This window comes from Chenopodium album, chromosome 19 (assembly GCF_948465745.1).
Source record: "Chenopodium album chromosome 19, dcCheAlbu1.1, whole genome shotgun sequence".
In the NCBI taxonomy this organism is placed as follows: domain Eukaryota; kingdom Viridiplantae; phylum Streptophyta; class Magnoliopsida; order Caryophyllales; family Amaranthaceae; genus Chenopodium; species Chenopodium album.
This window is the reverse complement of record NC_137852.1, coordinates 41,232,171-41,249,388: the sequence shown is the minus strand read 5'-3', so window position 1 is coordinate 41,249,388 and position 17,218 is coordinate 41,232,171. Positions and strand designations below refer to the sequence as shown.

The window sequence follows — 17,218 nt, the reverse complement described above, 5'->3', positions numbered from 1 at the left end:
TATTTGTATAATGTTTATTTGGATCATTGTATCAAAGTACATTGTATAACAGTGATGGAATATAAAACCAGCCAATCAATGGCTGGTTTTGTATTCATTCAATTAGCTTAGGTCATCTTAACAGTTGTGATGGGTCTAATGCCCGTGGGATGGTAGCGAAAAAATATCTCATTGTAATTTTTCACCCTTTTATAAACAACTGGCTGATCTTCCGTTATCAAAGCTTTCAGAGGTCCGATTTCCTTATGCTGCGCAGGGCCGCAGAACAATGGTAGAGAGATCCTTTCCTTTTCCGGGTTTGACACCACTCTATGTATCGCGCTTTTAAAAATGCCATTACTCATTATCTACACAAGCATATTAAAATCATGAATTTCAAGATTTAGGCCCAGCTCGCTAGAGTTGACCGCCAACTAATCAACTAGATCAAACTTTGTATTATTTTCACACTGTTCTTTGTGGCTCTCTCTATGAATAACATAACAATAACGTAACCAGAAAAAAAAAACGTACCTCCATTTGGTCGCCAACATTGACAAAGATAGCATGAGGAAGAACGGGTGCTTTAAACCACTTGTTATCTTTCTCAAATTCAAGGCCTTCAAGTTGTTTATCTTGCAACAAAAAAGTCACGGCAGTCGAGTCTGCATGTTTGCTAGAGGTTCGAATTTGGTCAATATATGAACATGGTATGTAAAAATTAAATCTCGCTATCACTTGTAATGTTCCTCCATATTCTTCCACAAAACTATTCTCTTCCAAGTTCAAACATCGTGCCATATATTGGATCAATTTGTCATGCAACGTTTTCACATTCATACTGTACTCTTCCAAAACTTCCCTGCAAACAATTTGATTTGTTCGTATAATCGATTAAATATATATAATGGACTAATAGTCATGTTGAGTATAAATTATATGAACAAATTAAAGGAACAAAATAATTTAATAAGTTTAAAACATACAATAATGTGCTTTGTATATATGTTGTTTTATTAAAAGGTTTAGGCTGTGTTTGGTAAACAGTTTATTTGACCAACATTAGCTTATTTGACCAACATTAGCTTATTAACTATTAAATAAGCTAATTTAAGGTGTTTGGTGGGAAGCTTATTTAAAGAGCTTATTCCAAAACATAATACGAAGTATAAGCTAAGTATACCTAAAAGACTGAGTTTGAGGCCAACGATCAAGTTTGCGTTCCTCTAAAGGGTAGGTTGTGAGCCGTAAGCGAGACTGCCATAAGAGAGGTACATTATCTGAAGTGATTGAGTCATTGCCATAACCTTGTGGTTCTGTTGCTGTCCTTGCATATTTTTCTTTCTCCTCTTGAGGCAATCGATTGAATTCGAACCCAATATTTCGAACTTTGTCCAAGTATTCCTCAGACATGCCATGATTTACAAGCTAAAAAACACATAGAAAAGACCATCATTATCATTTGTACATAAGTACAATATATACCTCAAATAATTAAACTTGTGAGATCGGAGTGATTCTGTCTACTTCATAATAAAAAAAAGTTACAATCACGATATTTTGTAACAAAATTTACGTAAATAACTTTACAAAACCCTCTAATTAGAAATTATATTATAAACTTAATTATCAGAGTGGCTCAATCATGTTTAAAATTAGATTGCACTAAGAAAAACCCTACAAATAAAGGCAAATACTATGTAAATATGCCCTAAACTAAAGAAAGAAAATTCATGATCAGCTCACCTGGAAGCAACCCCATGAGCTGAGAGCAGCATGAAGTTTCTTCAATTCGTCGGCCACCACATCAGGAGACGGAGATGAGAGGAGAGCGAAATCGATAACATGGTTTTCCATATATGGAAGATAAGCAGCCATTGTTGTTGATTTTTGGTGTTGCAAAATTTAAGAAGATTTTTGCTTGTTAATTAAGCTAGCTTAGTATTAGACTAGCTAGAAGTAGTTATTAGCTGCCTTGAACGTAAACTAGTGATATGATCACCTAATATATACTAATTAATTTCATTATATGATAATTTTTGTCTTCTCAATATTCTTTTCCTTCGTTTGTGTGAATGTGTGATTAATTTTTCAAATTCTATGTTCTTAAAGTTTTCTTTATTCTATTTTTTCAACTCTTACAATTAGAAGTCAGGTAATAACAGCCTCACATAAGAACTGTTGGTCAAAGGAAGATCTAGAAGACATACAAATTATGTGACATAAAAAACTAAGTCAAGGGAGATGAAAACCGAGTGAGAAATAAGAAATGGAAGGAAAAAGGAGGGAAGGTAATAAGTGGGGCCCACATGACGTCATAAAGTGGTTGGGAAACAATTAGGTGGTGTTTTAGAAAAGTAGGTGTGGTAATTGCTAAAATGGAAAAAATAGTAGGTGGTAATTGTCAAAATTTCCATAATGTTTTAAATAACTTTTTACCAAATTTTTTTGTGCAAACTTTTTAAAATTATATAAAAAAAGTAAAAAAAATTAGTAGATTAATATACTATTAATCCGTAAATTTAGATGGAACTTGATCACTAAAAAAAAAAAAGTTTCTTAAATAATATCAATGCTACTTGATCACCAATTTTTTTATTTATAAAGATGGAATATTCTAAATTTACATGGTACTTGATCACCAACATTTTCAAATTAAAAAAAAAAAAAATAATAATCTATGTCAACAATAGTGAGAAAATCCACAACCCATCAAATTATAGTCGCATATAATAATAAGTTGTTTTGACATTAGATCACCTAATAAATTAAACAAAAAAAAATAAAATAAAGAAGAAATTAAAACTTTATATTGTATGACTTTGATCATTCTACATTTAGAGTTTGGCTAATAACCAAGGCAATCTCTTAGCTGTATTAGTCAATGGAAGAGCTAGAAGGGTATTTATATTATATTATGGAGGACATAATATAGCTATTTAATTTAAAATGTGATTATGTATATCATTGCACACAACTTATACGATTATCAAGGGGGCCGGGGATTATTCTTTTACTATATCGGTATTTAGATCTGTACACATACTATTAGTAGAAAACTGATCAATTGTTAGAACACAAACTTTTAAATAAAACGGATGTTCAGTATGAACATCCGTTATAAAGTGATAATAAAATACGCAAAAGTTACCCTGATATATATGAGTTATTTATACTTCATTGATAAATTTGACAAAAGTGGCACTAAATTGACAAAAGTGACACTAAATCTGACAAAAATGTGCCCGATGTACAGTAAATTACTGAAAACCGGGTGTATACAAAAGTTTTTGAGAACACAAATATAACCCAAACACGATGTTATTTAACGTTGTTCATAATCAAACAACAACATTATTCGTTTATTATTTGGTACACTACGTAGCTAGCTAGCTAGCTGGCTTCGTATTACATGAAAACTACCTATACTTTTATATTTGTATAACATTTATTTGATTGTAACAAAGTATTGTATAATAGTGATGGAATATCAAACCAATCATCAATGCATGGTTGGTTTTAAATTCTTTCAATTAGCTTAGCTTAGACCATCTTAACAGTTGTGATGGGTCTAATGCCCGTGGGATGGTAGCGAAAAAAGATTTCTTTGTAGTTATTGACTCTTTTGTAAATAGCTGGTTGATCTTCGGTTATCAAAGCTTTCAGAGGTCCGATTTCTTTATGTTGAGCAGGGCCGCAGAACAATGGTAGAGAGATCCTTTCCTTTTCCGGGTTTGGCACCACTCTATGTACCGCGCTTTTGAAGATGCCATTGCTCATTATCTACATAAGCAAGTTAAAATCATGTATGAATTTCAAAAATTAGGCTCAACTCGCTAGAGTTTGACTATCGACTAATTAACTAGATAAAAACCCTATATATACTGCTATTTAGGGCTCTCTATAGATAACAAAATAATAATAATTCGTGAAAATTTTACAGTATTTATCTTTAAAATGACTACTGCTATAAATAAAAAATACTCGTATATACCTCCATTTGGTCACCAACATTGACAAAGATAGCATTAGGAAGAACAGGAGCTTTAAACCACTTGTTATCTTTCTCAAACTCAAGGCCTTCAAGTTCTTTATCTTGCAACAAAAAAGTCATGGCGGTCGAGTCTGAATGTTTGCTCGAGGTTCGAATTTGTTCAACATAAGAACATGGTATGTAATAATTAAATCTCGATGTCACTTCTAATGTTCCTCCATATTCCTCCACAAAACTATTCTCTTCCAAGTTCAAACATCGTGCCATATATTGGATCATTTTGTCATGCAATGTTTTCACGTTCATACTATACTCTTCCAAAACTTCCCTGCAATCAATCAATTTGATTTGTTCATATATAATGGACTAATATTTAAAATGAGTATAGAATTATAGATAACATGGACTAATTAAAAGAACAAAATTATTATTTAACAAGTTTACTTTATAAAATGATGTAATTTAAACTTTTAAGGTGGTCTAACTAGGACGGAGTATATATGTATACATGATCAAATCAGACCAAAAAAATTTAGACCAAACCTTACTACAGTATAAAATAATTAAACTTTATTATGATGTATATATTATTGTTCCATAACATATAATATACGAAGTATACAAGTATACCTAAAAGACTGAGGATTTTGAGGCCAACGATCAAGTTTGCGTTCCTCAAAAGGGTAGGTTGTGAGCCATAAGCGAGACTGCCATATGAGAGGCACATTGTTTGACGTGATTGAGTCATTGCCATAACCTTGAGGTTCTGTTGATGTCCTTAAATATTTTTCTTTCTCCTCTTGAGGCAATCGATTGAATTCGAACCCAACATTTCTAACTTTGTCCAAGTATTCCACAGACATGCCATGATTTACAAGCTAAGAACGAACAACATAGATAAGATCATAATTATCATTATTAGTACGTACAATTCCTCAAATAATTAAACTTAGCTTGTTAGATCAGAATGCCTTTAATTTGTCTATTTTATTTATAATAAATAGTACGTTACCATTATAATAATGTTTTGTAACAAAATTTACGTAAAATAGCCTTTCAAAACCCTCTTATTAGAAATAAATTTATAGACGTAATTATATATCAGAGTGGCTAAACCATGTTTAAAATTAGATTATTGCACTAAGAAAAACCCTACAAATAAAGGCAAATACTATGTAAATATGCCCTAATTCAAAGAAAGAAAATTTACGATGAGCTCACCTGGAAGCAACCCCATGAGCTGAGAGCAGCATGGAGTTTCTTCAATTCGTCGGCCACCACATCAGGAGACGGAGATGAGAGGAGAGCGAAATCGATAACATGGTTTTCCATATATGGAAGATCAGCAGCCATTGTTACAACTATGTAGATTTTTGGTGCTGCAAAATCTAAGAAGATTTTTGCTTGTTAACTAAGCTAGCTTAGTATTTGACTAGTAGTATTAATTAGCTGCCTTGAATGTATAGTTGTGATATGATCACCTGGCCTAATATATACAAATTTCATTATGATAATTTTCATCTTCTCAATTTTCTTTTCCTTCGTTTGTTTTGATTATTTTTTGTCAAATTCTATGTTCTTAAAGTTTTCTTCATTCTGTTTTTTCAACTAAATTAGAAGTCAAGTAACAGCCTAACAAATTAGAGTTCTCTTGGTCAAAGGAAGGTCTAGAAACACATAGAAATTATGTGACATAAAAAATTTAAAAAAAAAATTAAAAAAGCTAATCTATTAACTATTACTAAAACAGAAGATGTTGACGTCACCACTGCCCACTTGTCACTCTCTAAATAAAATTTTTTCCGCCTAAATGCAATGATGATGCTTTTATTATTATTATTATTATTATTATTATTATTATTATTATTATTATTATTACTATTATTATTATTTATTTTATTTTTTTTTAATTTTTTTTTAATTTTTTTTTAATGTAGAGCTATCCTATTTAACATTTTTGAAATTTAAATATTGGAAGCTTCTTCCTTACAACTAAAACCTATCAATTTATCGTACGACATTTAGAAAATTTTAAATAGCACACTTATAAATCACCTCCTACATTGAACTATGAATTAAATGACATCGAATAGATATTATATCATAAAGTTGATGAATATAAAAGATTTTAGAATACAAAATGTACATAATTCTTATTTATATTCATGTATAATAGTGATTTATTATAAATATACAAATTAAAAATAGGTTTTATATAAACCGTGCATCGCACATGTTTTAACCTAGTCTTTGTTGAATAAAAGGGGAAAATTAGCCGGTTTGTTATTTCAATTTAATTTTTGTTGCTTATTGTTTTCTTCTTTTCCCGGATAATGAAAAAGTGAAAATAATAATCCTTTGCAATACATTAGTTAGGAAAATTAAAATCAATTAATTAGTATATATATATTACGAGTACTAATTTTAAGATAACATACAAATATCACATCAAATGAATGTAAAATCATACATAAAACTAAAAACATAATACTAGCAACGATATTGATCATGCAAAAGTGATACGTTAATCGAAGAGCTATAATACTTGTATGTTTCAAGATCACCTGTCCCTTTAAACTAGTTGTTATTGGCATGTGTATGTAACTAGTATTCAGGATCTAGGAGATGGAAGGATGACCCAAGTGATGGGGTTCGATTCCTCATCCCTACTCATTCTCGTGATAGGGTTGTGGGGGGAAGGGAAGGGGGTAATCCGATTTTATACATTTATTTACAATGTGACTGTAAGGTTTGGCAATACAGATTGATGAAGAGATTAAACCTACAAGCTAAATGAAATTGAAAAGATAGTAGATGAAGCTAATTAATAAGGTATTGAAATTGATAAGATAGTTAATACGACCTATATAGATTAGTAAAGTTCTTTGTTAGAATTACCTGTCTAAGGGGTTGAAATGTTTGTAATAACTTCTTACAAATTTTTATTTTATGCAAACTTCTTAAAATTATAAAAAAAGATAAAAAGTGGATTATATATATAAACACAAAATCCCTAAATTTAGATGGTCGTACTTGATCTCCAAAAAAAAAAAAAAAAAAAAAAAAAAAGAAGGTTCCTTAAATTTCAATGGTTTTATTTTTATTTTTATTTATTTAGGAAGAAAGTTCCTCAAATTTCAATGGTACTTGATGACACCAAAATTTTTTTGATTATTCTAAATTTACATGGTACTTGATGACCAAAATTATCAAAAAAATAAATAAATAAAAAAAAAAAATAACACTTTATATTAACAATAGTGAGAACATCCACAACCCATCAAATATAGTCGCATATAAAGATACGTTGTTTTGACATTAGATCACCTAAATTAAAACTTTATATTGCATAGCTTTGATCATTCTACATTTAGAGTTTGTCTAATCAAGGCAATCTGTTAGCTGTATTAGTCAATGGAAGAGCTTGAAGGGTACTAATATAAGTACTCCGTATTATGGAGGACATAATATAGCTAATTTAAGAAGTGATTATGTTTATCATTGTACGCTACTAATTCACTTAATTATGACTTGTTTTTGTCAAGGGGGAATTCTTTGACTATGTCGATATGGCCAAACTTCATGTAAGTATTACGGAGTAGGTCTTTAGCTTAGGGCCTGTTCAGTTCAGCTTAATTTCTGTTCAGTTCAGTTTAGTTCAGCTCCAATCAGTCCAGTCCAGTTTCTAATTTCCTTCTCTCATAAAATATTCATTTCATTTCAGTTCAGTTCAGTTCAGCTCCAATCAGTTCAGTAAATGTGAACAAGCGCTAAAGACTATAGAAAATTGATCAATTGTTAAAAAAATGACCCACATATATTACTCCGTAGTTGTGACTACTAGTCCCTAATTTAAAAAGGAGATGGAGAGAAAGATTGACAAACATATAAGAATGGTAAGCTAGTTTAGAGCATCTCCAATGGTATGGAGAAAGGACTTGCTTGCAAATCATCAATCAATACTACATACTAAAAGACACACCAGCAATGACACGTGTCATTTCCTGGTGTGTTCCTTATCTTTTTATTTTATTTTTATTTTATTTATTTATTTTTTTTGAAAAAAAAAGTTATATAAGGAAAAAATCTTTCTACATATAAGTAATAATTACATATGAAATATACAACAGTAGAAGATTTGATTTAGCTTTCCAAAAAAAATATTGACAACTAATAAGTTAAGCAAATAAATTAAAAATAATATTCTTAACATACAAGTAATTTGTGACATGTGAATGTGGACAATTTATATATTTAAGGAATGAAAGACATATAATAAATTATATACGTTTATTACCAAAAAAAAAAATTATATATTAATTTCTTAATTTTTTAACCATGTAATAGAAGCTACGGGCTTAAATAATAAAATGTGAATATTAAATCAACAAATAATATTTTTTATCATTTTTTGATTTTGTCATGTTTTTAAAATCAATTATTGAAAAGTACCGTGCATGGCACGGGAACTAACCTAGTTAATTAAAATTATAAACATGTAGCTTACCATTGGATTGAATTGTTGAATGTAGCTTATATGAGCAGCCCTGCTCAAACAAGCAGTACTGCTTATTTTTCTACATTTAAGCATCTTCCACTTAGATCAGGACACATGGATAATATTATTTATTCTTTTTTATTTTTTTTTTCCTAGCGAGCTACAAGTGAATGCTGCTAACCATTGTAGTATATTGTAGCTTGAAAATATAGGAGCTTAAATTATTGATGTCACAAGGTAGGCTACAACAAATTGTAACTTTCCATTGGAGATGCTCTTAACAATCGCGCCAATTAGTTTTAAATTTTATGCTAGGCGCTTAATATGCAGCCAAACTCTCGTAGGGTGGATGTATCCAATTGAAAACGAACTTGCTCCTCTACATCTTCCCTTGGCTAAAAAATTATATATAGTACACTATATTACATCCTTCACATCTCCAACCAAATTCAACATTTGATCGAACATTCTGACCTTGTGAGGCTCCTTTGGTTCTTTTGTTTACCAATAAATATGATACAAGTACTTTTGTTTACCAATATAAATTACAAAAAATAATACTATATCATTATGATACACGATTTTCAAAGTATTAAACAACAGTACACGAAAGGTTTCATTTATGAAGTGAATAGATACATACAACACACGTACGTACATACCCTTAAGCCTTAACTAGTATTCAAAATAACCACGATAGATTATTATTAGGATGCCGAATTGTATATAGGGAGTATAATTCTAGTTAGATCTTCATGGATGTAATTGGTCTTTCACCTTTGGGGTGGTACTGAAAGAATATATACCCATATCCTTTAATATTCTTGTACAAAGGAGGTTGATTTTCATTCACCAATTTCTTTAACGGTCCAATTTCCATCTCTGAACATGGAGAACAGAACATTGCTATTGATAGCCTTTCTTTCTCTGAGTTTGCAACCACTCTATGTACTGCACTCTTGAATATCCCATTACTCATTATCTACAAATATATATAATTACAAAATGTATTAAAAAAAACTACTTAATTATAAGTTAATTAAATTTTATACAACTAACCTTTGACCTTTGTTACTAGACTTACTACTACGTTGCACTATTTATATATGTAACAATAAAATTGTACATTACATACTTTGGTCTTACCCATTACTATTTATGATTATTTTTTGCACGTCTACATATTATTATTAAAATATGATTTTGAAATTTCAAAATGATCATGACTAGCTAATTATGAGATTAGTTTTAAGTTTAAATCGGTTAGTATATATATGTATATCTTTAAACAAAAAGGTACCTCCATTTGATCACCAACATTAACAAAGAGAGCATTAGGGATAATGGGGACTTTAAACCAGCTATCATCTTTGAGAACTTGAAGGCCTTCAACTTGTTTATCTTGCAAGAGGATTGTCATGGCGGATGCATCCGAATGTGTTCTTGAGGCGCGAACTAGTTCAGGAAATGGACACTTAGGGTAATAGTTTATTCTAGCTTGCATTGTCACGCTTTCACCATATTCCTCAAGGAAGCTATTATCTTCTAAACCTAAGCATCGCGCCATTGCTTTAACTATTGTTTCATTCACTTCTTTAACTTTCATGGTGAATTCATGCAAAGTTCCCCTGAAATTTATTGCTATTAGAAAAAATGCAATTTCCCAAAAGCACACACATACCATCAAATAAAATAAAATAAAAAAATAAAAAAACAAATTCTTGATTAAGGCGGACTTTTATTAAGTTATTGTAAGACGGGTTAAAGTCACGTTATCCTAAAAGTATATAAAGTTACCCTTATACAATACAGAAGTTACTCGTACCATTTTTTGAACATAAATTTACTCTTAGAAAACACTAATGTAACATATTAATCATATTAACCATCATTGGCATCATAGCATGTATCCATTAGGAAATTACACATTAAAATACAATCAAACTCATTATTACTTAAAAGTTACCTTTAAAAGGATTAAAGTTACCACTAAAATTGTTAAAGTTATCCTTAAATTGACCGTCTTACAATAAAATTAACGTAAATCCGCCTTATATATAACATTTCAAAAAACACACATAATTCTTACCATGTAAATTAAATCTAAGCAAAATCAAAAGTCAAAACCAATATAATCAAATAAATTATAATATAGAAATTAATTGATGAGGAAAAAAAAGGGTTTCTAACCTAAAATCAGAAGGATTTTGAGGCCAAAAAACTAGCCTTCGTTGATCTTCAGGGTAGACATTAAGATACAAACGATCATTCCAATTATGAGGTACATTTGTTGACAATACGGTGTCGTTTCCATAGCCTTCAGGGTTATTGGGTGCCCTTAAATACTTCATCCTTTCCTCGACAGGAAGTACAAAGAATTCTTTGCTATTACCACGTATTTTATCCAACAATGACTCTGTTATTCCGTGATTTATGAGCTGCAATGTCATGAAAATTATATTTAAGATAATAAAGAAAAACAAATAGTCGAGTTTCAACTAAATAAAGTTTTGAAATATTTGTCACAAATAACATTTTATGTTACGGAGTAACTACTTTATTAAAAATGACTTTTACAAAAAAAATAATACTTTAGGACCTTTTTTTTTTTTTTTTTTTTTTTTTTTTTTTTTTTTTTTACGGATACTTTAGGACCTAAAAGTACATTTATTGACCGATATTCTTTTAACTGAACATTACAATTAATTCAATATCTAACCTTTAATATATTGTTTACACAGTATTTAATCTACCATGATACTAGTATATGCTTATAAATGATTTTTTATTGAGTAGATACTAATATACGATTATACGAAGTACGTAGTAATTTTAATACGGTTTTGATTTTTTTTTTTTTTTTTTTATAAATAAATTATAAATATTAAAATACCTTTTTTATTATAAGGGGCCTACTTTTTAATATTAGAACATGGCCTTTATTTAAAGTGGTAAAGACGAATTTGGCTACCCACACCACTATAAATAAACATAAATAAATAATTAACTAACTTTAATTAAAAAAAATATATATATAATAAGAGAAGTGAACCTGAAAGGAGCCCCATGAAACAAGAGCAGAATGAAGTTTTCTCAGCTCCTCCGCAGCCTCCACCTCGGAGGACGACGACAGGAGAGACATGTCAATGACAGGGCAGTCCATCCAAGGAAGAGCCGAGGGATCGGCTGCGAGGCTTTGGTTACCGGATTCCCTAGTAAACATTTCCAGCACATCTTCGCCGCCGGCGGTTTCTAGGATATCTACAATAGGCATGGAAGGTTGTTCTAGTGTTACTTGTTGTGCATCCTTGGTAATAACTTTGTATGAAGACATGCTCATAATTTTAGAAGTTAGTTTTTTTTTTTTTTTTTTTTTTTTTTTTTTTTTTTTGAGAAAAGAAGTTAGTTAATTTGGTTGTGAATTGAATTATTATTATTATTATTGGTATATATAATATATTAATTATTAAATGTTAAGAGTGGACTTCTTATTAGTTTACTAGAAATCTAGAATGTTAGACTTCAAATAATGGGAACATACATAAATTTGAAAAGGAAAAGTGAGCTTATTACTTTGACAAAAGTTAAGTTTGTAGTTTTAATTTAAGTCGGTTGATCAAATTTATTGCGCTTTACCGTTGATTTCTAACGTTGACTTGTACTAGACCTGGCAAACATGTCATTCGGGTCGGATTCGGGTCGAGTCAATTCAGGTCGGGTCAAGTTCGGGTCAGCAAATGTTCGGGTCGGGTTCGGGTCGACTCGGGTTTCGGGTCAAATTCAGGTCAGCACTTCGGGTCAAGTTTGGGTCGGGTCAATATTTAGGATCAATTTTCGGGTCAATTTCGAGTCGGGTCAACTCGGGTCGGGTCTATTCGGGTCAAGTTTGTGTTGGGTCACCAAAATAAATTCACTTAAAAAAAATAGTTGGAAAAATAAAATAAAATCGTTAAAAAAAAAGTCACCAAAATAAATTCACTTAAAAAAAATAGTTGGAAAAATAAAGTAAAATCGTTAAAAAAAAAAAAAAAATCGTGAGTACCTATTACTTAGAAAATAAAGAAGCCTTAAAACAAGTAGTTCACCATTTCATCCTATTCTCTTATTATTTGGGTCAATTCGGGTCGGGTTGATTCGGGTCAATCAATTCGGGTTAAAATTGGGTCGGGTCACTTCGGGTTTCGGGTCATTTCGAGTCGGGTCAAGTTCGGGTTTCGGGTCAATTTCGGGTCAGGTCATTCGAGTCGGGTCACTTCAGGTCATCGGGTCATGTTCGGGTCAACTCCATTTCGGGTCGGGTTCAGGTCAGGTCGGGTTAGTTCGAGTTTGGGTCATTTTCGGTTCAATGCTTTTGGGTCAACTTTAGGTTACGGGTCGGGTCATTAGGGTCGGGTCAGGATTTCCAGGTCTAACTTGTACTAGTATTTGTGATACATTCGTTATATCGTGTTTGGATGAAAACGATGGGACCTTGCCGAAGGTCCTGTGAGGTGGATGAAGACTAGCTCGTTCCAAGTGATGTTGGGTCGAGGATTTCCTGCACAGCAAACATACGTAAACTGGCCTCGGGGTTTGTGCCGAGGAAGGCCCCTCCGATGCCGAAGTCAGACAGTGTTTAGAGAGAGAAAGCTATGCAAGAGAATTAATTGCTTGAGACTATCTGTGAATGAATGTAAAACGATACAATTGATGGCTTTTATACCTTTGCATAATTGGAGGAATGGGCCTAAAGCCAAATGGGCTTGCCATGTTGACTTGGACCTTGACTTGGCATGGATTGGAGAGTTGAACATTTGACCTTGGGCTTTAAATTGAATCATTTATAGACCAGACCCAATCAGGTAAATTGGACCCAAACAACTTGCCCCCCAGACCCGATTTGGAAGAATGATGGGTCGGGTTTTAATTAATCAAAAAAGGAGGGAAGTAAATGATTTAATTAATCCAAAAATTTGAATTTAAACCGCAATTAATGAAATAACGGCTGTTTGGGTGGATAATGGAGGAAGTTGGACGGATAATGGGTAGTTAATTTGGAGGGAGTGTATTTAACGGTTACTTAATGAGGTATTTAAGAGAAATTAAGGGTGCGGACTCCCAAAATTTCCATTTCTAGAAATATAAGCCGGTTTCAGCACTCTCTCTCCTCACTTCTTCACAAATTCATACTCCAAACTCGCAAAATACCCTTGATTTCGCATTGAAACTTCACTGAATCCCCGAAAATAAAGCTTTGAAATTGAAATTTGTTGCTCCTAACTCGTAGATCGGCAAATTCCGCTTCTGATTAGGGTAATTTTCTTTGATTTTCCTTCGATTTTTCTCCCCCTCTTTTCTTCGACTTTTCTTTCGAAAATCCGACATGGCTAGAGGAAGAACTAGACAATGCCGGCAACCGCGACAAACTCCGCATCCAAGGGACCAAATAAACAGTTGGAATGGGGAAGCTGTCAGACCCGACCCCGAAACAGGACTTCGGGCGGTCTCAATTGCTTCGGCGCCTCCCCAAGGGGCGGGGGAGGAGAGCGTTTCTGGGCAGGAGGAAACTCTGGCCGCCGCGCCCTGAGAGTTGCTTCCCGGGGCTACTGAATGGAAGAACGCCGAGGCCATCTCGGCCATGATGGGGTATGCCCCTTACCCTAGGGGGGTTAGGAACGCTGAAACCTACCATTTTGCCTAACAGATTGAGCTGTACTATGGCATTTTTTAGCAGGATGGGTATTGGTGCCGAATGCCCACTGCGACAGAAAGAATTCATCGTCCACCCCCAGGATATGTAGGGGTGTACACTCGGCAGTTACAATACGGGCTCCAATTCCCCCTGAATCCCTTCGTCAGGGACTTGCTGATAAAGTACAGGATCTCTTTGTGCCAATTAGCGCCCGTCAGCATCCGAAGGGTGATGACGTATCTTTGGGTGTGCCGGTTCTTTAGTCTTGAACCGAATCTGCATTTTTTCAAAAAGCTGCACAAGCTTGTGCCGAACACCCAGAGCAGGTACGATCACCATGGCTCTGGCTGGCAGTGGATTGAGAGCCATCCGCCCTTTTAAACGATGTGGCCGAATAACTCTTCAGATAAAGACTGGAGAGGCCAATGGATCTGGGTCAGGGCCCCTTCGAATCCTGATCACCCTTACTTCTTCGGCGCTCCCCGCTACCTCTCTGAACCTCTTGACCCAAGTATGTAGGACTTGGGTCCCGAAGAACCTGATGCTGCTAGCCATCCTAGCTATCAGCAACTGACTCTCTTCGGGAAGAAGGATAATCTCGGAGGGACTGGTCGACTGAAGCATATTCCGGAGAACTGGCTTCCAGACTCCTACTATGCGTTCCAAGAGAACATACTAGCTGTTGTCGGCCTCAGCCGAAAGTACCGAGACAGTAAGCATCTTCGGCTGGGGCCGAGTACTTGCATTTCCTTTTTTATTTTGTAATTACTTCAGCGCTTTTCAGTGTCTGTTCCATTAAACTGATTCGTTTGTCTTTGTTTTTCAAAGCTGAACGAGAGCAACTCTAGGATTGACTACGAGCGTTTGGGGGTAAACGCTGAAAGGGTTGTGCTGGACTGCGCCCCTACAATTACTAACCCCAAGAAGTGCCCGTTACACCTGCATTCTACTCTGTTTCAGATTGAGCCTGCTGCAGACTATCTGAAGCGAAAACCCTGGTGGGCTAAGCGGGATCCTCTGAGGCGCTTGTCCCCTGAAGAAGAGGAGGCTGCCAGAATCGCTAAAGAGGTAGCTAGGGTAGCTGAAGCCCTTGAAGGAGGTGAAGGGACCTCCAGAGCTGCCGAAGCAGAAGCAGCGACAAACGAAGCTCGTCTGCATACCTCGGTAAGTTCTTCAAGGTTTATTTAGCGTTTTTTTACCCTTTTCCTGCCCCCCGTTTTCTGTTGACTAACGAGGAAGGCAGAAAAAGAAGAGAAGGGAAGGCACTTGCCACTTCTGAAGATCTCTCCAGATCTGAGACTTAAGACTCGGAAATGGACGAACAACCCCTCATCAAGAGGAGAAGAAGAATGGCAATGCCGGGCCCTAATCAGTTTGGGACGAGACCGATGCCAACTGGGGCATCAACATTAGAGAGCCTACTGATGGTATAGCCTCGCCGAGGGTTCCTCCACCCCCAATACAACTGCCGCCATAGACCCCTCCACCACCTCCCGAGACCCGAGAAATGGAGGTGGACCAAAGAACTCCCGATCCGAAGGGAGGGGTCCATGACGAAGAGCTGAACCAGGAGAGCGCTGCTAATAAGCTCTCGGCTGAGGACGCTGCTACCACTGGGTAGCTGATGAATCTGTTGCAGTTGTTAAGACGGCTGAAGTTGCAACAGATGAAGGATTTGCTGCTGAGATTCAGCGTGAAGCTGACGTTCTTCTGGAGCAGCCGAAGGAAGAGGAGGCTGAGACAATCAACCTCGATGAAATTGCTGAAGAGCCGAAGGGTCAAAATACCGAAGCCCCTTCGTCATCACTACCTTCCAGAATTTTAGGTATGAAGAGATGGGGTTCCATGCCCCCTTCATTCCCGTCCCCTCCAGTGTCAGAGAGACTATCTAGGGAAAACATCGGGAGGAGGCTGCGGTTGTCTTCGGAGATTTCTCAGGCATGTCCGAGGTGGATCGGGCACGAGAGTGGTCACTTAAGGCCACTGCTAGGACGGTTGATGTAAGAGTTTATAGGTACTATGCAGCGGAAATAATATGAATCATATTCAATTAAGCACCTAATCCCAAGAATCACATGCATAACACACAAGACACATAATCATACCTTTGAAGCGTGAATTCCACGTAGTTATTCGACAGGCAAATCAGGGTGAGAATAGAGCCCCAAGTGTTGATCCTCTACTTAGTCCACGAGATTCGAACAAGCCGTCCACCAATACTAGATTGGTCAAGTGATTGAGAAAAACCGCGATCACCACTTTTTCGGACAACCGACCACCGCACGAACCACCACCACCACAAGACACCACTGGCGCCAATGAGGAGGAGAGAGCCGTGAGAGAGAGGACTTTGAGAGGGGTTGGGTTTCGTGTTTGCTAATTCAGGATTGATCAAAAAATCAGTAAACTGCTTACTTGCAAACCTAGGCACCTGGTCTATTTATAATCTCATTATAATTAGACTAGGGCACGATGCCCAAAGACTAGGGCACGAAGCCCAAAGCCCTCTAATCCAATCCATGTGGCCGGCTACCTAGAGTGATGAGGCCCATGATGGGCCTCGTCCTCTAATGCTCGATCTAGCCCCTTTCTGTGACCTTATAGGATCCGTCCAATTGGGCTTTGGCCTATTTTACTAGTCCAAGATCGTAAGTACCTCTAGCTATGGCAAAACGACGACCCAAATGTCCGGACTTAATTATCTCCATAATTTGATCCAATTATATATCTAGTAATTGCACACAACGAAGACATAACTCCTTCAGTTGAACCTAGCCGAAGGGTCCCTGACCCTGCCGTAGACAACCAACGAGTGCTGATGCAGGTACTCTTTAGTTTTTTGTAACTTCAGCTCTTCAGTTGTGTTTTTATTTTATTTTATTTTATTTTTAATTTTTTAATTTTTTTACTGACTTGTGTCCCGGTTATCAGGTCGTGCACAATCAGACTCTCACTGTAAAGCTGATAGATTCGCTCCAGCACAAGCTAGAGCTTGCCCAAGTTGAGGCAAAGTTGGCCGAGCTGAAGGCCAAGGTAGCCGAAGAGAAGCAGGCTGAGGCCGAGAAATATGAGAAGC

General features: G+C 35.1%; 3 protein-coding genes across 3 annotated transcripts; all 3 read right to left on the bottom strand.

The window, feature by feature from the left end:
• Window positions 1–107: 107 nt before the first annotated feature.
• On the bottom strand, window positions 108–780 carry LOC145594394 (protein SRG1-like). Its single transcript, XM_081650706.1, has 2 exons — window positions 514–780; window positions 108–347 (listed from the first exon to the last, which is right to left on the bottom strand). The coding sequence occupies exons 1-2, from the start codon at window positions 778–780 to the stop codon at window positions 108–110; spliced, it is 507 nt and encodes a 168-aa protein (XP_081506832.1).
• Window positions 781–3,522: 2,742 nt separating this feature from the next.
• On the bottom strand, window positions 3,523–5,326 carry LOC145594393 (protein LATERAL BRANCHING OXIDOREDUCTASE 1-like). Its single transcript, XM_081650705.1, has 4 exons — window positions 5,195–5,326; window positions 4,604–4,851; window positions 3,974–4,301; window positions 3,523–3,762 (listed from the first exon to the last, which is right to left on the bottom strand). Exons 1-4 carry the CDS (start codon window positions 5,324–5,326, stop codon window positions 3,523–3,525), a joined length of 948 nt encoding a protein of 315 aa, XP_081506831.1.
• A 3,727-nt stretch (window positions 5,327–9,053) lies between these two features.
• LOC145595648 (jasmonate-induced oxygenase 4-like) lies at window positions 9,054–11,861 on the bottom strand. The gene is made up of 4 exons (XM_081652065.1): window positions 11,524–11,861; window positions 10,662–10,909; window positions 9,772–10,099; window positions 9,054–9,453 (listed from the first exon to the last, which is right to left on the bottom strand). The coding sequence occupies exons 1-4, from the start codon at window positions 11,809–11,811 to the stop codon at window positions 9,217–9,219; spliced, it is 1,101 nt and encodes a 366-aa protein (XP_081508191.1). The 5' UTR covers window positions 11,812–11,861; the 3' UTR covers window positions 9,054–9,216.
• Window positions 11,862–17,218: the final 5,357 nt, after the last annotated feature.